We start from the raw sequence: 27,112 nt of genomic DNA on the forward strand, positions 1-27,112 counted from the left end.
CACTTCTTGTCCCCCCTCCTTCTCCTCTCCAAGATGTCCGCGGTATATGATGGATGCATGTTGAATGGTATTAAATGTTGAATTTCATCACGTCGTTTTTTTTCTTGGCATCAATAGTCATTAACTAGCTTGTTCTTTTTTGGAGTGGCTGTCGTATGTTGAAAATGAAAATGAAAATGAAGATCGAAATCGAAATCGAAATCGAAAGGATAAGGAAAGAAGAGCGCTGATTATTGGTGTCGAAATATCCGCTCGTCTTTTTTGCTTTGCGCTTTTTTTTTAAAAAAAAACCCCGGTCCCTCCTGATAATGCTCCTGAAAAAAATCATTAATGTTGAATGGATATGTTTGTTTTGTTCTTTTTCTCTCCCCGGAATATCTGGGGATGTTGGTTTGTCTGGGTGCAGAGTGAGCTTTTAGTCGGTGGTGCTGTCCGCTGGAGTTTCGGTTGCGAGGTCTTTGATGACAAGGCCATCGAAGAGGCGGAAGATGTCGTCTTTCTTATGAAAGTCGTTGTTGACTGTTTACGTAAGAGGAAAGTCAGCTAACACAAAAACTTTTTTCAACTTGGCTTTGGTACTGATGTCTACATCAGCTCTAAACTTACCGATATTTAAGATATACCATTCGTCCATCATACGCTGGATAAGTTTGCGACTGGGGCTATCCGCAGGATGACATTTCGCCCAATCGTCACCGAGTTGGTAAGCCTCGTCCTTCCAGGCCATGAAGCTCACGCTCTCGACAATGGTAGGCTGAATGATTTCCTTCGAAGCAAAGATACCCCAGGTAACGGCATTAGGTCCGTCATCGCTTCTCGCCTTCAGTTCGCCGGTCTTGTTGACGCAATAGTATGTCAGATCTGGGTTCTTCTCGATGCGGCGTAGAAGCTCGTCTACGTGCTCTGGAGGAATGAACAGTTCCAGATATGCCTTTTGGTAGACGTATCCATTGCGTGGACCCCAACCGTGAACCGGGTCGGTCGACTTGACGCCATTGACGGCTGGTTGGGAGTTGATGGTGAGGAAACCGCGCTTGTTAAGTTCAATGAGCTCGGTCTCGATACCGCTGGTCTCGGAGGTAACGGAAGTATCACTCCATGGTAGTCTCTCCAACTTTCCGTTGAGATAGTTGACAAAGATGTCGGCTAGGTCCTTCAGAGACTTGGGTGTGCCCCAGAGCTTAACGTTCTGCTGGCTGGTACCTTTTAATCTCACGCCGTAAGCATTCAACTCGCCGAAGGCGGGGGAACGAGCATCAGTCCAGCGTCCATTGGGGTACTCATCCCAATCCGCTGTACGAGCAATGTAAGAGTGGTTTCGATTCCGCCAGAAAATTGGACGGACATCTTCGCTGCGTCGGCGCAAACCAAGAGACTTGCGCCATGGCAGAGGTTTGTGAAGAGGAGCTGCTTCTGATGGGCAAAGGTTGAGTTCTTCCAAAATTAGGCGGGTTGCTTGCGCAAGGTTCATAGTATAACTGGGGAATTCAGATCAGCTTGGCTGCAACCGGAAGGCTTATTGAACGGCAGACTTACAAGTGTAGGTGGTGGATTTCGCCAGACTTTAACAGTTTACGACACAGTTCCGACACAAACTTCGTGCCAAGTTCTCGGACTCTGGCATCATCGGCCTTGACCGGCTCGAGCTCTTCTAGCCACTGTGGAGGCACGCGGATTTTCGTCCACTTTGAGCGGCGGATGAAAGCGTCATATGTTGAGATAGGCATAATTCCTGGAATGATGGGAACATTGACCCCCTTAGCGCGACACTTTTGTACCCAGTCCAGGAAGTTGTCCACGTCATAAAACATCTGAGTCACAATGAATGAGCTTCCGGCATCGACCTTCTCCTTAAGATGATCAATTAGTAGGTCGACGTCGGGGTTGTCATCAGCACCCTCGGGATATCCCCCGACGCCAATATCAAAGTGATTGCCGTATTTCTCCCTAATATATTTGACCAGGTCCTTGGCATATCGGAAACCGCCCTCTGCAGCTTCCCACTTCTCATGTTCGCGGGGCGGGTCACCCCGCAGGGCGAGGATATTCGTGCAACCGGCATTATAAGCAGCCTCCAACGCAGCGTCGACTTTCTCACGGGGCATATCAGTGCAAGTCAAGTGCATGACAGTCTCCAAGCCGAAGACTGTCTGCGCAATTCGCACCATTTCACAGGTCAGATCAGATCGGCTACCACCAGCGCCCCAGGTGACATCAATAAAAGCTGGACCTAGGTCATGCATGCGATCCATACGATCGTATAAGTTCTGGACACCCTGAGCGGTCTTCGGCGGGAAGTATTCGAAGGAGATTCCAGGTCGACCGGAGGCCGCCTGGTCTTGGAGCCTTTGCCCTACGTGCATTGTGACTTGGTGGCCGTTGCTAGGAAAGGAATGTGCTAGCCAGTATGAATAACTGATCTCCTTGGAATTGACACAGTCAAAAAAAAAAAAATAAATAAAAAAAAAAATCGCACACGGCGTGCGAGGAAAAGAAGCTGGATATCAAATTTAGTGAAATGTCCCGCGGTATATGCACCAATAAAGCAGTGGCGGCAGGAAGGATGAGGGTATCGTCTAAAAGAAGCAGAAGCACAATCGTATGATCAAAAGAAAGACGAAAAGAGAAGAAAAGAAGCAAGCAAGGGCAGCTGAAAGGGAGAGTAGAAAGCTGGCAATTGCAATCCCGAATAATTCTTGGTGTTTAGTCGCCGGCTCCGAAGGTCATCCTAAAATATGAACGCTAAAACCGTTATCGGAGACCGGAGAAATGACGCTAGCTCGGATTTGGAAGTCCCCGCCAATCGCAAAGAGCAGTCGATGCCCCAGGCAGACAATCGTTCTCGCCCACAGCGAGAGGACGAAGCGGGCAAATCCCATGGTCTCTGCTCGTATGCGCCATGGCTAAGCATGCTGAGAACCATACTCGAATATTATGCCTGAGAAAACGCAGTAAACCAAGAGACAACCTGGTTGTCTGTGGTACTGTGTACTCGGTCAGCGAGCGAGATAGCCAATCAGCGCCCGCCACCGGATCCGAGCGCTGATTGGCTGCCTGAGGCGGGCTATGGCTCTGCCTCTTTCTCTTTCTGTTTCTGCCCTCTGCCCCTCCATGCAATTTTTATCCAATCTCTCCCAACAAGCAACCAGCTCGCACACAAGACGAGGCTCACTTGGCTTCTTGGTACCCCGGACGGCAGAGCGCTTTTCCCATTCCCTGAGATACCCCAGCCAGTTTTAGTCATGTCCCCCGCTCAGCCCGTCGATCAGGACTACAAGTCCAACCTTCTGTCTTTGCTCATAGCCAACAATGCTCTTGCATTCGGAACATACACATTGAAGTCTGGTCGCGAGTCGCCGTACTTTCTGACCTCGAGCCGTCTCTATACTGCGCCTTTGTTGCGCCAGACCTCAGCTGCTTTCGCGAACGTCATTTCATCCCCGCCTTTTGTGACAATATCCGCCGATGGCAGCATCACGCCAATTTTTGACATTGTATTTGGGTATGTTGCGCCGTGCTTCACACTTGCTGAACACTGACTAATCTCTCTGAATGCCTACAGCCCGGCTTACAAGGGTATTCCGGAATGCGTTGGCGTCGTGACCGAACTCGCTACTCGCGATGCGCTCGCGGGCACCAAAACATGGGATAGCATCAGCTACTCTTTCAATCGCAAAGAAGCGAAGGATCACGGCGAGGGAGGAAATATTGTCGGTGCCCCTCTCAAGGGCAAACGTGTCTTGATCGTCGACGACGTCATCACCGCTGGCACCGCGCTTCGCGAAGCTGTCGGAATCATCAAGAAGGAAGGTGGAACCGTTGCTGGTGTTGTTTTACTGTTCGATCGTCAAGAGAGAGTCAGCGACACAGAGCAGAAGAGTGCTATCGGAGCCGCTGAAAGAGATTTGGGCGGGGATATTCCCATTCGTGCGGTGCTCGTATTCCAAGATTTGATTGACCAGCTGGGAGACAAGATTGGCAAGGAAGAGATTCGCAGGCTGGAGGAGTACCGGGAGAAGTATAAAGCTACATAAAAGTCCATTTTGCTGAAAAGTGAGGAAATTAGGTTAACGAATTATGCTAAATAGGATCTGGGTGGCAAGTGTACTTAAAATTTAGAACATAGTATATAGCACGCTCGCAATGTCGTGATTTGTATATATATATATATATATATATATATATCTTTTGTAAATAAAAAGTTTGTGTATATCAAACCATTGTTTCTTCGAGTCTGTGTCCATGTTCATTATGAGGAGTGACCTTCCAGTGGACTTATAACCCTTAGTAACTTAATGTAAAACTTTTGATCATGTATACTCCGTAAAGAAAAACTACCTCGAACTAGGTTGGGTTCAAGTTGAATCAGGCACAGTGGCAGCTCTAGCGCCTAGCAATCCATTATCCCTGTCGAGATCCTGCAAAAGAGCTTTGGGGCACAATAGTCTCGACAAGCTACTGCCACTCTTGTATCCTCCCTCGAACGCCAAACTTATCGTCTTTTCTGGGCGCAGGACATACTCGGGTAGGGCTTGCACGCCTTTTTTAGCCCATTTCCATCCGGTACCACCATCCGGCTCCTCGAGTCTGAAGCCCGCTAGTGATGCCGGATTGTAATTGTTGACCTTGAGCTTCCGGAATCTAACAATAGGGTGTAAATATTCATTCGTGGCACCCTCAACTCCGTCACCAGCGTCCCGCGGATAGGCTCCTGGCGTGCGATCCTGCTTTCCCAGAAGCCTGAAGAAAGCACCTTGCAGTCCAGCGAAATTGGAAACGATTGGTCCGCATCCCCATTCGTTGATAGATCCTTTGGGCTTGTTATCAGCCTGGCTGTCATGATGCTGCTCGATAAAATTTTTGATTGCCTCTTCTTCAAACGTCAACATCCCTGAGAGATTGTCCACCTGTATAAATGCTCGCGATTAGTCGGTTCGGGCATCACATATATAGCTATCGAAAGGCAGAAAGCGAGACTAGTAAGCTTACCATCCAGGCAAATGTAATGTCTCCAATCTCTCCATGGTCATTAGCAGGGCTCGTAGGATCATCTGCTTGGCCACCAATATTGCCGTGGATGCCGGGAAACCAACATTGCTTCATGTCCTTCGCTGGAGCCCCTGCGGTCTTGTGCCACAGGGCCGGGGGGAACGTTAATCTTCTCTCGTCAATAGCGAGACACTGGAAAGCATAGTCCACATCTAGCCGAAAACGCTTTTTTAGTGACGGTTTCCACTATGTATCAGATAAGTGTGCTCGCCATGTAGACTTACTTTTTGACAACCTCGTATTGTGAAAGCTGTATTTCTTGTTGAAAGCAATGCCAGATCTCGCTGCTAAACCCACCAGAGGCCATTCGGGGATTCCCTGTTTAGTCTTGAGTTATTATCTGTTATAAAAATAGCAGGGGAAGTATTGTTGGTATCATCGCATACCAAAGCTCCGACAGTGTCCCAGACACCTACAACTTTGATCTTGATATTCTCCGATAAATGTAGCTTGTCCTTATGCTTTTGGTACCATGCTGACTTGCTGAAGGGCTCCCCGTCCGTATTCGCCGTGTACGCCTTCCACATGTCTGCAAAGTGCGACATATTGACTGGTGAAAGGATACCTATATCACCCACCAAGCCAGCGACTGAACGCGCGGTGAAAGCGCCACGAGAGAAGCCGAATAACATCAATTCATCCCCAGGCGCATAATTGTTGGAGATGAACTCATAGAGTTGGCAAATGTCGATGTCCAAACCCCAGCCGACGCCACCTGTCAATGAAGCAGACCAGGCATCAGTGACTCACATCCGGTTGGTATAGCTAGTTTCAGAAATCCGTGACACCCACCATAGATGGCTTTCTGAAGCGGGAGGTCTCCGCTCCCCAGCCCAGAATGGTAATATACGATCTGAGGCACAATCGCGCCTTGCCGATCTGGACCGCTGGTTGCGATTGCTCGAGCAATCTTCGCAACGTTCGTTGGCACGGACTTGTCGCCTAGATCAGATGACAACCATGTCCCATCGGCACAAAGGATGATGCGCTTATAGCCTGCCTGCTTCGCTCTTTGCTGTGCCATGCTGTACTCTGTCGATCAGTTTAGGAGTACCCCTTATTCAATGTGATGGTATACCAGCAGGCCGATTCCAAGATGAATGGCAGCTATGCCTCTTTTCACAATACTTATAGGAAAAGTCGGAGACTAACCTGGCTATCAGTGAATCTCCTGCCAGAAAGGCTACCTGCAACAAATATCGTCGTTTGCGTATAATGCCCAAGGTTCTAGACCGGTACACCCAGTGCGTCTACCATCTGTCAACAATGTTGTTACAACTCTTTTTCGTCAACCATATTTATAAGCATTTACCACATTCGTCTCCTATACGACTGGGCTTGGAAAGCCATTGACGTCTATTCCGTGAGTTGCAACCCTCCTTAGAATGAGTGACGCCACATTCCCGAGTTTTGAACTACCTGCATGCGTTATGAGACCATTTGTGTAATGGTGATTTCATTAACTTGGGCTGTTAATTTGTTAGATAGATCCATTCAAGTACACATATCTGGGACCTCGTTGAATACTATGTTGTGCTGGTTAATCATCATAGGGTTTAACAACTAAAGTTAGCTAACTTTGAAAAGACTCTATACTCAAAATTCACAATGGTTTCCCTACTGTCTCATACAGTCCGATCTTCTCTTCAAGAACTACGTGATATGATAAAGTGTAGCGTGGGCTGCGATGCCACTGAGGACTCGGATTCCACCTTACGCGGGTTGTTGAGCCGCTTCAACTCCATCCTTGCGTCAAGTGGCGACGATAATACCACCAATGCCGTCAAACGTGAGAGCTCGACACCATGGAGCACTCTGCTGACCGACATATTTGATTTCCTCGAGAAGAATACTTCCCTTTTATCTGATGAGAAGAGTCAAGCCCTTCGGATTCATGAAGATATTGGAATTCTGATTGACATTGCTCACACAAGAGCACTGAGAGAGGGCATAAACGATAAGTCTTACTTGGTGCGTTATTCCGTAACTTGGTTTCATTGGATGGAATGTGTTGTTGACATGCGAATTCTTCCGCAGATGGAGCGTATCATCAAGCTCGCAGCTTCGTTGCCTGATGGCTCAGAAACCCGGAATGCAATTACGGGAATTCTTGTCAAGGGATTGTGGGATAGTTTGCAACACCCTCCATTATCCCTTCTTGGTGACGAATTTGTTTATCGCACCGCAGATGGGTCGAACAATGTCAGTTTCAGATTTAGCATACTTACTGCCTATTGACTGATAAAATGGGCTTCTAGAATGTCATGTACCCGAAGCTTGGGATGGCAGGCTCAAGCTATGCCAAGTCGGTCAGATCACTGACCCAAGAGAGAACATATCCTGATCCCTCAGAGGTGTTTGATAGTTAGTATGTGAAGACACAGAGGACCAGTTGCTAATCCTTCCCAGAACTTCTGGCTCGTCGAGGACTGCCGAAAGATCATCCCAACAAGATCTCGAGTGCGCTGTTTTACCTAGCCATTATTATCATTCACGGTTAACTTCTCCGTCTGTTGAGTAAAATATACCAGCAACCGTTGTACTAACTGACAATCAGATCTGTTCCGCACTAGTAATGACACAGACAATCAAACCCCGATTTCCAACGTCTCATCCACTTCGTCCTACCTAGATTTATCCCCTTTATATGGGAACAATGACCAGGAACAACATGCTGTGCGAACTATGAAGGATGGCATGCTCAAGCCTGATACATTCTCTGAACATCGTATTCTTGGGTTTCCACCAGGCGCCTCCGCTTTACTGATTTCGTTCAATCGCTTCCATAATTATGTCGCTGAGAACTTGAAACAAATCAACGAAGGAGGACGTTTCAGTTTGAATCCAAGCTTGAGCAAGGATACCGCAGAGAAAGTTGCTGATAACGCCCTTTTTAACACCGCAAGGCTGTATGTGACGACCCACTCCATCTTCAATTATTTGCATCTTTTTTGTGCTGAAAATCTACTTTAGCATTACTTGCGGGCTATACGTCAACATCATTCTCTCCGATTATGTGAAGACTATCCTGAACATGAACTATTCCCCAAATACCAGCTGGGTTTTAGATCCCCGAGAGTCATACTCTGACGTCTTTAAAAATAACACTGAACTCCCAATGGGCACTGGAAACCAGGTTTCTGTGGAATTTAACCTCATTTACCGTTGGCATGGCAATCTCAGCGTAAGAGACGAGGCGTGGACGCAGGCTTTTATGCAAGATCTATTCCCAGGCCAAGATTTTACAAAATTGCCGCTGGCAGAGTTTCTGAGGGGCTTGGGCGAGTGGAAGGACCGCGCCCTCGCGCAGAAACCTGAAATCCGAACTTTTGGAAATCTGAAGCGCAATAGCTCTGGTGCTTTCGACACCAAAGAACTAGCATCACTCATTGCCCAGAGTACGCAGGACGTTAGCGGTATGTTATTTTTCATGCATGCATATCATCAATATCTTCCTACCCTCCGATAACTTACACAGATCTTAGCTGCGTTTGGTGCAAACCAAGTGCCTGAGGCTCTCAAGCTTATTGTCATTCTCGGAATGAGCCAGGCACGTAGTTGGCACGTTGGAACGTTGAATGAACTACGCAAATTCATGGGTCTTGCGCCACATAAGAGCTTTGCCGATATTAACTCGGATCCCGAAGTTCAGAAGGCTATGGAAGCGCTGTATAAGGACCCAGATCACGTAGAATTGTACCCCGGCGTGATCTTCGAAGAGTCAAAGAAACCAGTCTACCCGGGTTCAGGTCTCTGTGCGGGTTTTACGATCACCAGAGCTATCTTGAGCGATGCTGTGACATTAGTCAGGGGTGACCGGTTCTATACCCTCGTATGCCTCCTATGTCTTAAGAAATATGTATGTAAATACCTGCTGACTTCTTCATCAACTTGAGCAGGACTGGACTCCGGCCCATATGACGGAATGGGGTTTTAATCTCGTCCAACCCAATAAGCCGCAGGATAAACTTGCTCGCGGGGGTAAAATACACCATCTGCTTGACGTGGCATTCCCTAACTTCTACGGAGAAAGGTCGGTCTGGAAGTTATTCCCCTTCACAAATCCAGACGAGATCAAGCGTATATTTGATAGGCAAGGTGTTGCGGGGCAATATGATTTCTCAAGCCCATTGTCATAAGCGAGGTTGTTGGGACTTGGTTTTTTTTCACTTTTCAGCTGTGTGCTCATTGAGAAAAGTATCGGAGAGAGCTGAGATTTTATATGCATGCGGGTCTCTTATTCTAATTCCAACCAACACGCTGAAATGGCTATGTAATTACAAACCAGGATATCTTGACATAATTTCTGAAGTGACTAGAAACAGACTCCGGACGTGGACTTATCGACAATGACTTCCAAAACATGTACTCTGTAGGGCTTCCTGAATGATGCGGAAGAATAAACTGGTACTTTCATTTGCGTCAGTATGATCCAACCACCTTGGCGTCTGCTCGAGCTTTGTGTTTGGGTTCCTAACGACATCATTTCTGAAAACAGCCTCAGGTTGTTGTTCACCACGGAACGATCACCAGCCCAGAACGAGATGCAGCATTTCCATGTTTTACGGCTGCCTTTAGTACCGTTTGGGCTCATAATAACCAAATTGTATATTATATGTTGATTGCAAAGACAGGCTGATAGGACCGAATCCATAATTATACTAAATACATTGAGCACGAATTTTGTTTATGCGCAATACATCACGTCGAACTTCCAGAAGAAAAACTGGTTCGTAAATCCGGCTAGAAGACAGACCTTCCAAATTGATAAACAAGCCAGACTTCTAATGCTATCGTTCAGTATGGACAAAGCACAAGTGCATCATTAGAGACAAAGCTAAAGCTTTTGCTTTTCGTTGATGTTGAACTCAATTGCAAGGGTTGCAAGTTGGGCTTGCTGTTATACACAAGATATGGTCAGTACGTATAGCTATGTCAAATCAGATATGAACAATCTTGGAAAAGAGAAAGTACCGCAATTGTATGGCCGAATGCCTCTCTATTCTTGGGTTGCCACCCGTACGGTAAACGCTCCTCGGACAACCAGGTCCGGAGATCTTCGACTTCGCCGCCAAAAATCGAGAACATGAGTGCAGCATTTCCAGAGCCTAGCACAGAACACAAGTAATAGTGAGTACATATACGAACATTATTAGGGAAGTGATGTACCAAAGAATTTGTGGCGGAAGCTGTACGTTAGCGAGTATTGACCATTGGCCTGTTTGCAAGCGGCGCGACGGTCCCCGGAATAGGTCGCCAGGTCTTCAATTGAGAGGGTTTTTCCATTTGAAGAGTGAGATATGAGGCTTTCCACGAGGCTAAGGTCGGGAACGCTTTGGTCAGGGCAGAAGGCGATGTCAGGACGAGTGAAGGAGGCATCGTGCTGAATAACCTGCAGAATTGCGGAGCGACAATCAGTATCCCGGATCCTCTTTGAGACAAGAAAAAAGGAGCAAAAAAGAGCATAGAAAGCGCAAATTGATCTGCAGCTCTTATCACCTGGCTAACATTTAAGGCATTGAGGTCGTGTAAGTTGATCCAACCCCGCCCTTGATCAAGTTGCACGGCGGCCGCAGTTAGCTGCTGTGCAAGGGTTGGTGAAAGATTGTATGCATGCTGAACAGCATGTGAGATCTGTGTATAGGTTACATGTTTCCCATTATGCGGTAATATATTGTGATTAGCGAGGGCATTGAGTCCCGGACAAGGCGATCGGCTGTCTCTGCCTTGAACAGGGGCAATATAATCTGGCCAAATACCACGGTGTCCTGGATAGCCAGGAGGAACGACATTTCTCGCACGACGACTGGGGCGGAAGAAATTTGCAGCCTAAATTGTGAACAGTTCAGAACCTATTTTAGACAATTTCATTGATAACATGTATGAGGACGTTTCAACGTACAGTATACAACAAGTCGCGGGTATGGAGCCTTATAACAAAGAATAGCACAGGCAGAAAGGAAAAGAGAAAATGAATGGTCCTCATAAAGAGACCTGTGAATGTACTTAGCACTATGGACATTGTGAGAGCAGAGCATGAACGGGGAAGACAATGAGAATGAACACTACACAGCTTAGCTACGGAGAACTGTTAACATATATACTTTGAAATTATCAGAATCTTTTGCCCAAGGGACTAATGAAAACAAACGAAAGTGTTTCTGAATCAGAAAGCCCTATGTCAACATACAGACTTGTACAATTCCGGATCTAGAGAATTTCCTCTGCTTGCAAGACTGGGGAACATTCTAGCCCTCCGATCTTTGGGTCGTGGCATTATCATAGACTTTTTTCAGACGTTTTCATCTAGGTATTTCTAACGTCATAATTATAGCTTAAGAGTCTTCGTGCAAATAACAAATCAATACACGGGCGCCATCAATTTTCTCAAATATGTATGAAATGAAGATGTTACGGGAATGATTTTCCCTCATTGATAGCCCTAACCACTTCCTGCACAGAAAAAAGATCAAAACTACTGCAACCATCCGAACTTGCACATCAAGTCATGAATGAATCAACCTCAACTACATCGGGCTTCAAGGGCCCAACAGAGAAATTTAATGATCTGCAAGGATATGAGTACGTCATCGTAGGATCGGGTGCCGGTGGTGGCCCATTAGCCGCCAATCTTGCTCGCAAAGGACATCAAGTTCTCCTACTGGAGGCTGGAGATGATCAAGGGGCCAACCTCAACCAGCAGGTTCCTGCCTTTCACTTCCAATCCACGGAGGATGAGAAGATGTGCTGGAATTATTTCGTCAAGCATTACGGAGACGAGACAGCCGCGCAAAAAGACTCTAAGATGACATGGAAAACGCCAACGGGGGCCTATTACGTCGGATTAAAGCCACCTGAAGGATCAACACAAAAAGGAATTCTTTATCCACGCGCAGGGACATTGGGCGGCTGTACGGCTCACAATGCCATGATCACCATTTACCCGCACGAAAGTGACTGGGCCAATATCGCTCAACTGACCGGAGATAGTTCGTGGGACCCAAAGAATATGCGCCAGTATTTCACACGCCTAGAAAACTGTGCATATCTCCCCAAGAACACCCTTGGGCATGGTTTTAGCGGCTGGCTCGGTACGAGCCGTTCTGATCTCAAGCTAGCTCTTGGGGACTGGAAACTCCTGTCCATCATCAGTGCAGCTGTCAGAGCCATCGGGCATGGCATCCTGGGTGCAGTACGGGAAAGAGCTTCTCAATTACTGAGGCTACTTCTTCACGACATCAATTCCGCCAATCCTCAGAGGGACATGACCGAGGGCATCTATCAACTCCCTCTGGCCGTAAAAGACGGAAAGCGAAATGGCCCTCGGGACTTCCTTCTAGATACAGTCAGAAAATATCCGTTGGAGATAAGGATGTCCTCACTCGCTACCCGCGTTCTTTTCGATCACGGTAATGCCAACAGCACGCCGAAAGCAGTAGGGGTTGAGTTCATTCAAGGTCCTAGTCTATATAAGGCGGATCCACGTTCCAATTCATCAGCTCCCGGTACTAAATATCGCGTACTCGTTACTCGGGAGATTATACTCGCTGCAGGAGCTTTCAATACACCGCAACTTTTAAAGCTAAGCGGTATCGGTCCAGCTGATGAATTAGCGAAGTTTGGAATTTCTGTTGTGAAAGATCTGCAGGGCGTTGGAACCAATCTCCAGGATCGGTACGAGATTCCCATTGTCACCAAGATAGGAGAAGATTTCTCCATCACGGCAAATTGCACGTACTCGCAGCCAGGAGATCCGTGCCTGAAAGAGTGGAGTCAGCAGCGCGGACCTTATCTATCCAATGGACTCCCTTTCGGAATCGTGAAGAAATCTAGTAAATCCGATGTTGATCCTGATCTGTTCATTTTTGGCGGACCTGCGCTCTTCAAGGGTTACTATCCTGGTTACTCCAAATTGACCAGCGTCGACAAGCAACACTTCACATGGGCTGTTCTCAAGGCTCACACCCATAACCAGGATGGAACAGTCAAACTCACATCAGCCAACCCGTGTGACGTTCCTGATATCAATTTTAATTACTTCAAAACAAGCGCAGAAGAATCTCAGGTAGCAGAACGTGACCTTGATGCTATAGCAGAAGGTCTTTTCTTTGCGCGTCGCATAATGGATGATGTTGTACCAATATTCACTGGGTCCGTAGTGGAGGCATCTCCTGGCCGGCATGTGGCCTCGCCGCAACAAGCGAAAGACTTCATCAAAAATGAAGCTTGGGGCCACCATGCTTCTTGTAGCTGCCCAATTGGAGCAGATGAAGACCCGAAAGCAGTTCTGGATTCTCGTTTCCGTGTTCGCGGCGTGGATAACCTGCGTGTCGTGGATGCGTCCGTCTTTCCTCGCATTCCCGGTTTCTTCATCGTTGTCCCCATCTATATGATTAGTGAGAAGGCAGCCGACATCATACATGAAGATGCCAGGTTATCTTAAAAGCGGTAATGCTACGTCTCTGTCTTTTACAATACAAATCTCTAGCCAGCCTACCATTCGGGCTGCGCGTAACCATGCTCTATTTGATCAAATCTAGGAAAGGCTTTGACTATGACTTTTAATGCCGTGTACATAAATCCATACAACAGGTATGAAAAAAGCTTCCAGAGATTTTCTTTCTTTCTTTCTTTTTTTTCATTCTTGCTTTGCTCACCTTGCCGAGTTGGTGTTAGTACAATATTTTCTCCGATTTATAAGAGATATCTGACCCCAGGTAACCGTACGAATTACAGGGAGTCCACTTGTCGGTTTAGCCCGGTCCATAGCAATGGATCAACAGCAATTCATTTAGTTTCGGAAAACGGTCATGAGGCAGTGGTGAGCGTGCTTCTTGAGAATGGGGCTGATATCGATGTTAATGATCAAATAAAGTGGACAGCACTTTTGTTCGCTGGTTACAGAGGTCACAAAGCGGTGGCAAAGTCACCAGTCTCAAAACTTTCTCTGATTCTGGTAGTAAGGGTCGTCATCGATCTCGGGAAACCTCGCGACCTAAACATCACCTTCGTCTCGATGTTGTGAAAGAGAGGCGACCTGGAAAGCTAAGTTTTCTGGAACGTAAAAATTCCCTTGCGGCCAATAAAGAGTTTAATAGGTATACCGCTATATGGGCTAGACGTGAATTAGCTCTATTTCGAAATTGAATGAAATTATCATGTGATTACCTGCTCAGCGCTGATTTTTCTCACGATTATCAGGGGAGCGGCGAGCAGGAATGTGGGCTCCGTGATCTGACTGTCCGATTACAATCTGCTTAACGGCTTCACTGACGTTCTCAGAAATGGGCTCTGGATTTTCGACAGCAAGAATCTCGCAGGGCTCTTCAGCAGCAAGCTCTGTAGGGATTTCCCATTCTTCGGCCACAGCCGACTCAACAATGAAGTCCCTTTGGCTCTTCGAGTTCTGTTTCAAAGACTGCAGGAACTGGGAGTGACATGCTTTATAGTCATCAAGCTTTGGATTTTTGTCAGAGCGGCATGGAACAGGGATATTCAAGATACGTGAAACAAACGATCTGTTTCGAGTTGTACATAGCAGTAATACGACCTACTTGTGCCCCTGTAACTAAGGGAAAGTAAAATAGTATTGATTTTGGATATATAGTCTCAAATCACGGCGGTCCACCTCTGTCCGTGATATTTCTTTAGTTGCGTCAAGAATGATATAAGCGGGTTTTGGTTTTGTTATCGGCTTCTTGAGTCCGCCAGGACGCAACCCAGGCAGGACAGACCTTCTTTGCTTGGTTTCGTTGTACCTCGGGAAGAAGGCTTCTCGATTCTTGAATCTTTCCTCTCTGAAATCCGTTTCTTAGTTCAATGATATATGATGAGTTAGGATATTCGGTCACGAGCCCAGAAATATCGGCACGAATCCCGAGTAATGCTTCTTTTGCGCCATCATTACTCTCAGTACCACCATCAGCGTTAAGCATCGAATAGTCAACCAACACTGATGGACCAATTCGTACTTGTCCCATAAATTGCACGTCACCCTCAATTAAATTAGACGGGTCGTCCTCTGATTTGAAGGCTTCAAAGGAAAACGTTTCGCCAGGCAGGAAACGTAATCCTGGAATCTCGAATCCTGTTTTCGCACTATCTGTGTCATGAATCAAGGCTGCATCAATGACTCATTTACATCAATTAGTCGAATCCAACATCCTCTATCTTTGATTCATCTTCTTCACCCTGTTTGCATTCCAAAGTCATCATTTCAGAATTAAGTTGTACATTCGGTGAACAACTGAGTAGGTGATCCATGTTGAATATCGCTTCTGCAATTGTCTCCTGATGAGCAGAATAGACAAAGAATGTCATCTTTTCTGGGTAGGTCGAGCTCAGATCTGAAGAAGCCAATGACCTTCTCAATAGTGGTTTAACATCACTGAGAACCAGATTGTCTGATATTGGCCTCTTATCCCAGGGGAATCCATCTTGAAGAGTTGCAGTAAAGGATGCGCCGTCCTTTATAAGCTGTGATAACAGGGCTGGTTCCTTGTTGCCAACAGTTAGAAACATCTTTGGATTCCTCTTCTTCCTCTCTACCAGAACTTCGCGATCTCTTAGAGGCAATGTAAACGAGATAATAGCTTGAGTCCGATGGTTCTGCATATTAAACATTGGAAGGTGAACTCCACAAAGGCGTTCCCCTTCGTATCCCTGAATGATGAAGCCATGGAAATTTGGAAATTCGACATTGCGCTGTATCATAGCTTTCACCTCATCCTCCACTATGGTCTTAAAGTCTTCAGCGAGTTGTTGGGAAGTCGCAAGCAAATGCGTTAATCATAAGGTCACTCCCCAACTGTTGAAGTAACTGCACAGCTTCGGGATCTAGCATGAGATCCTCATTATCTGCCTGTATAATGTGTTCCCGAGTGAATTCTTTTGGCGCCTCTACGTTACCTTCATCTCGCTCTGCAGGTAACATATTAAAAGGAGTGATTAGGAGTTTTGCTGATACATCTCCAATTTCGATTAGACTAACCATCAAAGTAGCCCAGTGACAGTAGAGCTACTTACGTTAGCATTCCTAATATCTTACCCTTTTGCCCGTGAATAATGCTTCACCTAAGAGAGTCAAATATCCGTCCTTGTGTAGTCCGATAGCTTGATAGGATAAATAAGGACCGACTACTAGTCCTTCTGTCACTGCAAGGAAGTATCTCATCATAGTTAACCCACCAGCTGCAGAGCCAAGCTTACTTCCCTCCACGCCGTAGAGACCAATGCTCTCAGTCAGACCTTCTTCACTTTCACAGTAGATTATAGAGCTAGTCCATGTCACCAAATATCGCATTCTTCCATCACGATAGCAGAGTGCACCTGCTAGGTATAGACTATAGCCGGACCTGAAGGAGTAAGTGATTAGATTATTAGCATATGATTAGACGGTAGTACTTATGTGGATCAGTTGTGATGTTATCCGTGAACTTTAAAGCTTCCAATTGCTGATTCGTGGAATCCGAGGCGACTGAGGTAGGTACATATGCTGAGTAACCCTTTGGGATGCTAGGGTGAGATGGGACTCACGCAACGTTGAGGCGAAATAACCACCCCCCATGCTGCATCACAGTGGATGACGAAGGACAGACCCTGCCGCTCATATTGAGAGCGCAAATCAATAATTTCTTTCAAGGGATCGACTGCTCCGTGTTCAATAGACCCCATGATAGCCACAACAGCGTAAATGGATTGTTTCGTTCCACAAGCAGTGTCCAGTATTTTATCAAGCTCATGAATGTCCATTCTCGCATTTTCGTAAACGGGCACATCCAGCAGATGCTGGGATCCGATTCCGGCAACCGCTACAAGAAAACCAATCATTGACCATATCAAGTCAGAGAAGGGAGCTACCTGCTCCTTTTGGCCATGAATAATGTTTTCTGTCGCTGATAAAATTATTTGGACGCTCAGAAATTTTCCCGGCGTGTCTTCTATGTGCCTCTCTATCGTAGCTATACTCAACAGTGTAATTTATATAATTTAATGTATTTCTTAATAATATTCATTAAATCATACATCCTTTAAGAAACAGTAAAAAGAAGATATAAATCTATATCATATAAAATTTTTAGGTATGGTTTATATATAAAATATTTGAGATATCAAGATCTTAAAAATCGTCCTTTATTATGTAATACAGAGGTGATCCAATGACCCGGGAAATTCGTTAAGGACCAACCCTCTCTTCATCAGGCCTTGCTCTGCTGGCTACAATCAATGATGAAAAAAAATTCAACTTGCTTGACGTAAGGCGGGTCTTCCACTGATTTCACTAGACAAGGGATTGATGATTGCAAGACCGAACCAATCGTACTCGCTCAAAGACTGGGCCCGCGATCGGTGAGTGGGTGGGGCAATAGACCCTAATTGCCCAATAGATTCTAATTCTTAATCTGAGTCATGCTGTTAATGGCTAGTGGGATCTACTGTCATCGGATAAAGTGGGTCTTCGTTCTTTATCCCGACCTCCCGTCAAATGTGATACATATGTCGATGCTGTTAAGTTCAGAGGCAATGATATGCTGATAGAGAAGACGGACAACGAAGGAGCATACTTCTGATTTGAAGTAGCAAGTGCCCTATTCACGAAAATTTGTTATGGCATTGCTCACGTTAGAGTAATACGATTAATCGAGTTTGGTAGTTTCCTCGGTACCTTGAAACACAACGGACCCGCTAGCCTTGGCTGCTTGCTATATGCAAGGGGATTGCATCTTATTGCTTGTGTCTTAGACGCCAAGGCCCACTTGAGAGGCTATTAGACATAAACACTGACCGAATCTGACTCACTTACTCCACTGGTTGTTTGAACCCAACCGCAACTGGCTTGAGCACACTAAAAAGCGCATCTCTTTGTATTTACTCAAAAGGTCCTGTGGTATATACAGTAAAATGATAAATCTACACTGCTCCTACTGCGATATTCAACATGAGTACTCGATCATCATGCATAGTTATCAGGCAGCCTCATATATAAACCGTTTCGCACACCGCTTCTCCTGATTATCTTTACTCATGATACGCAGTACAAGAGTACATAAAGTCGGAACTCAAAACACGAACTGCCCGCATAATTTACAGCATCATCTGAGAGCAAAAGATTCTGTGGGTCTTTACTTTTTCCAACCAACTGTTCCTGAAAAATGTTAAACCAACTAACCCAGTGTTTGATAGCCCCGAGACAATTACACAACAGTCCGCATAGAAGAGAATCACGCCAAGCACCTCGGTACCATTGCTGGGACTCGTAAATCTCAAGCCAGCCACTTTTTGGTTTATAATGGTACATGTCACAAAAGATCGATACGTAGCACATAAATATCGGATTTTATCATACTCGTATCGGTAATATGAGTGTCTCCAAGATTAGATGGCATAGCTATAGTACGCCTGGCATTTTTTCTCTGATGCTTAATAACACTGGAAATGCCAGATCATAATTTAGTCTCTCAGTACCAAGTTGATAAAAATAATTAAGTCATATCTATGGCTGAGCTAGAAATCTTGACCCCTGGTAGATCATCCACCAGCGGTAATTAGCCCTAACCACAGTGCCTACTTACCAGCATCCCTTCGGAAAGAAACCCACAAATTTCCTAATTAGATTATGTGTCGCAGATGCATGCATCCATTATTTTTCCGAATGTTCTTGTCGGACGATGCTATCGAGGACGTGTGCCGTGATCCTGTAATAGGGGCAAACCGGAAAACACAGAAGACTGGGAAGACATTAGTGACCTAGATACTGCCCAGACAGGAGAACTTTCGATCCTTCTTTTAGATAGGGATAACAATTCCAACACACAACGTTGCTGTACTTCACAACTGTGAAAGGGTTTACAAGCCCTGTCAAACTGCGCAATTTCTCGGATTATTCCTCGCAGCGCCACGCCAACTTACGGAGCTGCCCTGTCATCAGAGTTCAGGTTTTACGGCACTCCTGCTTCTGAATTCTACTTTTTCCTACACTATCTACCACTCCCTGTCTACTCGAGGCTTATCCCCTCCTCGTGTAGATCCATCGGAGTTCGACCTGATAATACGAGCCTTTTCTCACTCAGTCAAGATTTTTCCAGTCAATATTCCTTGATCTTCTACCGTTCGTTACCTTCTATATTTATTCACCATTGAGATTTATTCTTGTTGTGGCATCTATTTATAAACAATATTCCTTTGTAATCACGCTTTATTTGTCCTCTCTTTGCAACAAATCGGCCTCGAATTCTACACTCTCAAGAAGGATACATTTCTGTCATTCGTTTGTTACAATATTGCGACACATGCGGCATACATAAATCGTTACTTCCCCACTGACAGCCCTTCAAGATGAAGTGGACTATAGCAGGCGTTCTGCTCGCTCTCTGCGACAAAATAACAGCATGGCCATACGACGAAGATCTTACAGAGTACAATCTGAACGAGAACAAGACAGCCACGACACCTACTGAATACTGGGGAGAGTGGCCAAATCACGAATATTTCCCATCTCCGGACAATTGGCGTGTTCCGATCTACTCGTTGTTCCTTGATCGATTTGTTAACGGCGATCCAACGAACGATAACATCAACGGCACATACTACGAACATGATCTGAACTCAAACCAAATGCGTCATGGAGGTGATGTGGTTGGACTCGTCGATACCCTTGACTATCTTCAAGGAATGGGAATTAAGGTGGGTGAATTTTATCTCGACGATTTATAATGGTTTATTAAAAAACAGCCTCTAACTCATATCGCGCCATGAACTAGGCTATATACATTGCAGGAACGTCACTAATGAATCAGCCCTGGGGCTTCGATGGGTATTCGGCTCTCGATACAACGCTTTTGGATCAACACTATGGGCAAATATCTACTTGGAGATCAGCCATTACGGAGATCCACAATCGAGGCATGTATGTCATCTTTGACAATACACTTGCAACGTAAGTCATGGCAATTCCCCGATAGGAGGATTTGTTATCATTTGGCTAATCAAGTTTTTTTGATTGATTAAGAATGGGTGACTTGATCGGATTCGAAGGCTTTCTAAACACGACAGCCCCATTTTCGTTTCAAGAACATAAAGTCGAATACAAAAGCTCTCGTCGGTATGCCGATTTCAGCTTCGGAAACACATACAACTCAAGCTGTGATTATCCACAGTTCTACAACGAGACCGGCTATCCTGTGGACAGTTATGTGTACAACGAGTTGAAAGGTTGTTACAACAGTGACTTCGATCAGTACGGCGATATAGAAGCTTTCGGTGTCTTTCCCGATTATGAGCGTGAACTGGCCAAGTTTGCTTCAGTTCAAGACCGTCTTAGGGAATGGGTTCCATCTGTTCGGGAAATACTCATTCGGCATGCATGCATCATCATCGCATCCCTAGACGTTGACGGTTTTCGCTTCGATAAGGCAACACAAGCAACAGTCGATGCTCTAGGTGATATGGCTGAGGGCTGGCGCCAATGCGCCCGGGCTCATGGAAAAGAGAACTTTTTCCTTTCAGGTGAAATTACCGGTGGAAACAGTTTCGGTTCTATCTACCTTGGAAGGGGAAGACAACCAGATATGTGGCCTAGTAATGTTCAAGATGCTGTACTCATGACAAACGACTCTTCGGATAAATACTTCATTCGCGAGCATGGTCAGCAGGCAATTGATGGAGCTGCTTTCCATTACACAGTGTATCGCACCCTTACCCGGTTCTTAGGGCTTGATGGAAATCTTGCTGCTGGATACGATTTACCTCCGGATTGGGTAACTATGTGGAATCTCATGCTTTTGTCTAATGACCTGGTGAATGCCAACACGGGAAAATTCGATCCGCGCCATATGTATGGAACAACCAATCAGGATGTTTTCCGGTGGCCTGCTATCAAAAATGGCACAGAAAGAATGCTATTGGGGATGTTCATCACCACACTTCATATGCCCGGTGCACCACTCGTTCTATGGGGTGAAGAGCAGGGTTTTTATATCCTCGATGCGACAGCAGACAACTATGTTTATGGTCGTCAGTCTATGTCTGCTGCCACAGCGTGGTGGTCTCATGGTTGTTACAGGGTTAATGTCACCCAGTACTTTGAGTTCCCCTTGGAATCTGCCTTGAATGGCTGCGAGGATATCACAGTCACATACGATCACAGAGACCCAGCTCATCCACTACGAAACATCATAAAGCACATGTTCCAAATGCGGCAGCGATTTCCAGTACTAAACGATGGATACTTTCTACAATCACTCTCCAAACAGACTCACGACATCTATTTGACAGGTTCGAATGGCACGCCAACTGAGACGGGAATGTGGTCTGTTCTGCGTGGCCGGTTTGAAGGCATCCAGGATCTGATAAACAATCAGTCGGTATGGCTAGTTTATCAGAATGACAATACCACAATTAACTACAAGTTTGACTGCAACAGTTCAAACACCAACCTCTCCCTAATTGCTCCTTTTGATGCTGATACAACAGTCAAGAATTTGTTCTACCCTTACGACGAACAAACATTGAAGAAAAGCCCAGTCAAGCTTGGATTAGAAGGATCTACAAACTTCAATGGCTGTCTGGACAACTTGACAATGGTTCCGTGGGATTTCCGGGCATATGTGCCAAAGGAGGCTTGGGTTGCACCCTACCCCATGATCACAGAATTCCAACCGGGACATGACGCTCGTATACTATCTAGTGTTCACCCAGACGAGCCAGAGTCTGTCCCGCTTCAGCTTTTCTTCTCGGAAGAAATGGACTGTAGTTCGGTCACAAATTCTATATTGGTAAACTCTACCACTGAGTTCAAACAAACGGCCACCCTCAATGCGTCCAGTGTTCAGTGTGAGAACGTTCCCGCCAGCACAACCAGATTCATTGGCGAGATAGCGAATGCCTGGGTATGGAAAGCCACGCTGGATAATGTATACAATGGAATTCACCGCGTCACTGTCGCCAATGCAAGCAATTCGGAGGGTATCGCCACTGATGCCATTGATCATTTTCTGCTGCGGGTTGGTCAGCAAGATAACCCTATGATTTTCAACAGTGCAAACTATTCAAGTAGTCTTTTGCACAAATATGGTAACGGCAGCCTTTACGTGCAGCACCACGCCGCAGGAGCAGATATGTGGCGCTATTCGACCAATTGGGGTTCTACTTTCTCAGATTGGATGCCCTACTTTGGTGGAAATGACACCATATCAAAACTCGACTGGTCAGGTACCACTTTACAAGAATGGACCGGAGAACATGTTCGTGTTGAGTACTTCAGCAGGATGTCTGGAAGCAGTGATTATGTTCAGGAAGGAGACTACGACTGGAAGCCTTCGTTTCCCAGGAGATTTCCACATTTGTTTTGGAATGGTCCTTATAATCAATATGGATTTGACGCAGGGCTGAAGAATGAAATGATCCAAGATCCAAGTGACGGCTTGTGGAAAGTCAAATTTTTGACGGAGTGGCCTGCGCAAGGCCAGGTCAACATATGGGGCATCAACCCAGATGGTAAACCCGACCAAGGCTTTGTCTACGGAGATGCTGATGGTGATTCTGTCTTGGATCGTTTGCCCCCCTCGTCTCTCTCAGCTGTTGCCATCAACATCACACACCCACCACCTTCATCCCATCTTGGATGGGAGATCAGAATCAACGATGCAAACCAACGATTTGAGCTGCTTCCGGTTGGGTCGACCAATGTCCAGATAGTACTATTTTCTCTTTTCTTGATTGTTCCAGTTCTTTCGGCATCTTTTGGTATCTGGCTATTCATGAAATCCTTCTACAGAGTCAAGCTAAATCAAGTTGGTGTGACTGAGAAACGAAGTATTCTACCTCTGGCATTGAGAAGGAGGTTGAGACGAGAAAAACTTGAAGGCGTTGAATTTAAGAATCCTCTGTTGCGTTTAGCCAATAAATCGGGATTTCTGCAAACGACATCAGCTTTTGCTAGTGCAACCAACGGTGATCGCCGACGGATGGTCATGATCGCAACTATGGAATACGATATCGAGGACTGGGAGATCAAGATAAAAATCGGTGGGCTAGGCGTCATGGCACAGTTGATGGGCAAGAACCTCAGTCACCAAGATCTTATTTGGGTTGTACCTTGTGTTGGTGGTGTTGATTATCCTGAAGACCAGATTGCTGAGCCGATGTTTGTGACGGTTCTTGGAAATTCCTACGAGGTCAAGGTTCAATATCACGTCCTACGGAATATTACCTATGTGCTCCTAGATGCTCCCGTCTTTCGCCAACAAACGAAGGCTGAACCATATCCAGCACGTATGGATGACTTAGACAGCGCAATTTATTACTCAGCTTGGAATCAGTGCATTGCTGAGGCTATGAAACGATTCCCAATCGACCTATATCATATCAACGATTATCATGGCTCATTAGCACCGCTGTATCTTTTACCTCAGACCATTCCTGCATGTCTATCACTTCATAATGCTGAATTCCAAGGACTATGGCCTATGCGAACGCAAAATGAAAAAGATGAAGTCTGCTCAGTTTTCAATCTAGATGTCAGCGTCGCCACTCGTTACGTTCAGTTCGGTGAAGTTTTCAATTTACTTCACGCAGGAGCCAGTTATCTGCGCGTCCATCAACAGGGATTTGGTGCTGTGGGAGTCTCAAAGAAGTATGGCAAGAGGTCTTACGCTCGCTATCCGATTTTCTGGGGCCTTAAGAAAGTTGGAAATCTACCAAACCCCGATCCATCTGATACTGCCACCTGGGACAAGTCTGTTCCCACAGATGGTGATATCACTGTTGACCAAGACTTCGAAGCAGGTAGACTGGAACTCAAGCGACAGGCACAGGAGTGGGCGGGCCTGGAGCAAAACCCAGAGGCTGACTTACTCGTCTTTGTCGGTAGATGGTCCATGCAAAAGGGTATCGATCTGATTGCTGATGTGATGCCATCTGTACTCGATGCCCGCCCTAACGTTCAACTAATCTGTATTGGACCGGTCATTGATCTTTATGGGAAGTTCGCTGCACTGAAATTGGATCGCATGATGAAGCTTTATCCCGGTCGAGTGTTTTCCAGACCTCACTTCACCGCGCTCCCACCATATATTTTCTCCGGCGCCGAATTTGCATTGATACCCTCTCGCGATGAGCCTTTTGGTTTGGTTGCCGTCGAGTTTGGTCGAAAAGGAGCACTGGGTATTGGAGCTCGTGTTGGCGGGTTAGGGCAAATGCCCGGTTGGTGGTACACTGTTGAGTCTACCACTACTTCCCACCTGCTTCATCAGTTCAAACTGGCAATCGATGGTGCTTTGAATTCAAAAGTCAAGGTTCGCGCGGAGATGCGTGCCAGATCAGCCAAACAACGATTCCCCGTTGCTCAGTGGATTGAAGACCTGGAAATCCTTCAAAGCACCGCCGTTAGAATTCACACAAGAGAGGCAGTCAAGTCAAACGGACAAATTTCTACACCAACCGGCTACCGTACGCCAAGCGGCTCTATCAGCACTCCATTGTACGCCTCGACACCAGGTCCTGTTTCTGGTATGCAAACGCCCCCTCTTTTGGATTCTGGCAACATGGGCTACTTAAGCATACGCCATAGCAGCCTTGGTCCACAGCAAAGAAACACCATTGTATACAGCAGGGATCCAAGTCCTGACTCAGAGACTCGACACACTTCTAGTCTCTTTCGGCAACTGTCCCTGGGTGTTCGAGCTGGCCCCGGTCATACTGCTGCCATTGAGCGCCGCAACCGGCTTCGAAGAAAGAGCAACGTTCCAGGCACTGACGAAGTCATCGATAGTGATCGTGAAGCAGACTATGAGACAGAAGACGAAAACCTCCAGTCTTACTTAACCGAAGACGAATATACAGTGACCCCTGAACAAGCTGACATCAGTCGTCGATTAGATGACGATTATCCTCTTCCATCCCCAGTTCACCTACCCAACTCCGGCCACTCTGCTAATAATTATTATCCATATCCGGCGTCTCCTGGCGTCTCAGAGGCAGATGATTCTCTTGCACCTCCAAACAGGCCTTTTGTGGACGCCTCGAATCGGCTTAGTAACTCGTCTGTCTTGTCTTTTGACTCCGTAGTGGGCGACAAGAAGAACTTTAAGCTGCAAAAGGTTGACCCATTCTTCACCGACAGCACTGGCGAATTCTATCGCACGTTTGAAAAGAAGCTAGAGGAGCTCAACGGTTCCAACTCAGATTCACAGCTATGCATCGAGGAATTTTTAGTTAAAAGCGAGAAAAAATGGTACGACAGATTCCGTGCAGCTCGCCTTGGTCGAGACTGGTCACCAGCTCCATCGCTCAAAGGGAAAGACAACCTCGCCTCACCCGCAGCCTCAATTTCAAATGCCGATAGTACTAGTGATATTCACAAGAACGCCGATGAATTCTTCCTCGGAGACGACTACAAACCACCGACGGGCCTCAAGAAATGGATGCAACTCCGCATTGGTGACTGGCCAGTGTATTCACTTTTCCTCGGTCTTGGTCAGATCATTGCTGCAAACTCTTACCAAGTGACACTTCTTACCGGAGAAGTTGGTCAAACTCCACAGAAGCTGTACGCAATTGCGACCACATACCTGATCACATCCATTGTCTGGTGGTTCGTATTCCGCAATTTCAAGTCAGTGGTGGCACTATCTACGCCATGGTTCTTTTATGGACTTGCTTTCCTCTTAATTGGAGTGGCACATTTTGAACATAACTCGGTCAACCGCGGCTGGATTCAAAATTTTGCAAGTGGTATCTACGCCACTGCATCCTCCAGTGGCTCGATTTTCTTTTCGCTGAATTTCGGGGACGAGAGCGCTGCACCTGTCAAGGACTGGGTTTTCCGAGCTTGCATCATACAAGGCACTCAGCAACTATACGTTGTGGCTCTCTGGTATTGGGGTTCCTCGCTATCTAAGCAGACTCAAGCTGGTATTACCGATATTCAGCCTGTTATCAACAGCTGGAAGATCACTGCTATAACAGTACCGATTACCATCTTTCTCTGGACTATAGGAATTTTGCTCGCGTTTGGTCTGCCGGACTACTACCGGCAAGCACCAGGTAAGGTTGCATCTTTCTATAAGTCCATCTTCCGCCGCAAGATCATTATGTGGTTTTTCGCGACGGTCCTGATCCAAAACTTTTTCCTTTCGGCACCTTATGGACGAAATTGGAGTTTCCTATGGAGCTCCAATCATGCCTCGACCTGGCAAATTGTTATCTTGGTCGTCGTGTTCTTCATCTTCGTGTGGGCCGCCATGTTGGGAATCATGTTTTTCCTTTCCAGGTCCCATAGTTGGATCCTACCGGTATTCGCTATTGGTCTGGGAGCACCTCGATGGGCACAAATATGGTGGGGCACATCTAATCTGGGTCAGTATGTGCCATGGGCAGGCAGCATGATTTCAGGTGCTCTGGTTTCTCGGAGCTTGTGGCTCTGGCTTGGAGTGCTCGATTCTCTTCAGGGCGTCGGCTTTGGCATGATACTGTTACAGACTCTTACCCGACTGCATATCTGCTTCGTACTTCTTGGGGCTCAAGTACTAGGCTCCATTGCTACAATCGTGGCTCGTGCCGTTGCACCGAATAATATTGGCCCGGGAGATATATCGCCTGACATAGGGACTGGCGTCAGCAGTATATGGGTTCCTTGGTTTTGGATTGGACTTTTCTTTCAATTGCTTATATGGTGAGCTTTCTATCAGATTCTTAATTACACCAGGTCAGTCATACTAACGACTGCACAGTGCCGGCTTCTTCATGTTCTTCCGTAAGGAACAACTCAACAAGCCCTAATGCATCCACCTACTGTATTACAATATTATTAACCACCAAACATGATGATCAATTCCTTGTATCTCATTATTTTGTTTATATGGAACCTGAATATTTACCTTGCCAGCCTTTAGATGCTCTGAATTTTATTAGTTGAATAACTCCTTACTGTACCATAGGCTCCTGTAGGATTTAGAGTTCGTTGTACTTAGCCACACATAGTAGTATATAGAAACACCGGACTCTTACAAGTGAGGAATACTTTGCCAAATGAGTCATTATGGAAGCCAACTGACGAGTACCAATA

General features: G+C 46.1%; 7 protein-coding genes across 7 annotated transcripts; 4 read left to right on the forward strand and 3 right to left on the reverse strand.

The window, feature by feature from the left end:
* Positions 1–415: 415 nt before the first annotated feature.
* On the reverse strand, positions 416–2,363 carry UA08_07530 (Methylenetetrahydrofolate reductase 2; the record flags this gene model as incomplete). Its single annotated transcript, XM_020262434.1, has 3 exons — positions 416–519; positions 607–1,478; positions 1,537–2,363. 3 exons carry the CDS (start codon positions 2,361–2,363, stop codon positions 416–418), a joined length of 1,803 nt encoding a protein of 600 aa, XP_020117509.1.
* Positions 2,364–3,242: 879 nt separating this feature from the next.
* UA08_07531 (Orotate phosphoribosyltransferase) lies at positions 3,243–4,034 on the forward strand (the record flags this gene model as incomplete). Its single annotated transcript, XM_020262435.1, has 2 exons — positions 3,243–3,502; positions 3,563–4,034. The coding sequence occupies 2 exons, from the start codon at positions 3,243–3,245 to the stop codon at positions 4,032–4,034; spliced, it is 732 nt and encodes a 243-aa protein (XP_020117510.1).
* Positions 4,035–4,355: 321 nt separating this feature from the next.
* UA08_07532 (hypothetical protein) lies at positions 4,356–6,073 on the reverse strand (the record flags this gene model as incomplete). Its single annotated transcript, XM_020262436.1, has 5 exons — positions 4,356–4,907; positions 4,990–5,201; positions 5,274–5,367; positions 5,436–5,764; positions 5,800–6,073. The coding sequence occupies 5 exons, from the start codon at positions 6,071–6,073 to the stop codon at positions 4,356–4,358; spliced, it is 1,461 nt and encodes a 486-aa protein (XP_020117511.1).
* A 584-nt stretch (positions 6,074–6,657) lies between these two features.
* On the forward strand, positions 6,658–9,188 carry UA08_07533 (Psi-producing oxygenase A; the record flags this gene model as incomplete). Its single annotated transcript, XM_020262438.1, has 8 exons — positions 6,658–7,020; positions 7,087–7,251; positions 7,308–7,413; positions 7,459–7,545; positions 7,607–7,958; positions 8,023–8,465; positions 8,535–8,908; positions 8,949–9,188. The coding sequence occupies 8 exons, from the start codon at positions 6,658–6,660 to the stop codon at positions 9,186–9,188; spliced, it is 2,130 nt and encodes a 709-aa protein (XP_020117515.1).
* A 2,369-nt stretch (positions 9,189–11,557) lies between these two features.
* On the forward strand, positions 11,558–13,492 carry UA08_07534 (hypothetical protein; the record flags this gene model as incomplete). Its single annotated transcript, XM_020262439.1, has 1 exon — positions 11,558–13,492. One exon carries the CDS (start codon positions 11,558–11,560, stop codon positions 13,490–13,492), a length of 1,935 nt encoding a protein of 644 aa, XP_020117516.1.
* Positions 13,493–14,221: 729 nt separating this feature from the next.
* Positions 14,222–16,658, reverse strand: UA08_07535 (hypothetical protein; the record flags this gene model as incomplete). Its single annotated transcript, XM_020262440.1, has 8 exons — positions 14,222–14,567; positions 14,604–14,617; positions 14,784–15,151; positions 15,240–15,782; positions 15,850–16,066; positions 16,097–16,203; positions 16,258–16,403; positions 16,585–16,658. 8 exons carry the CDS (start codon positions 16,656–16,658, stop codon positions 14,222–14,224), a joined length of 1,815 nt encoding a protein of 604 aa, XP_020117512.1.
* A 2,725-nt stretch (positions 16,659–19,383) lies between these two features.
* Positions 19,384–26,826, forward strand: UA08_07536 (hypothetical protein; the record flags this gene model as incomplete). The annotated part of the gene is made up of 4 exons (XM_020262441.1): positions 19,384–19,731; positions 19,809–19,984; positions 20,057–26,719; positions 26,778–26,826. 4 exons carry the CDS (start codon positions 19,384–19,386, stop codon positions 26,824–26,826), a joined length of 7,236 nt encoding a protein of 2,411 aa, XP_020117513.1.
* Between the last annotated feature and the right edge of the window lie 286 nt (positions 26,827–27,112).

This window comes from Talaromyces atroroseus (genome assembly GCF_001907595.1).
Source record: "Talaromyces atroroseus strain IBT 11181 chromosome Unknown scaffold_11, whole genome shotgun sequence".
Taxonomy (NCBI): domain Eukaryota; kingdom Fungi; phylum Ascomycota; class Eurotiomycetes; order Eurotiales; family Trichocomaceae; genus Talaromyces; species Talaromyces atroroseus.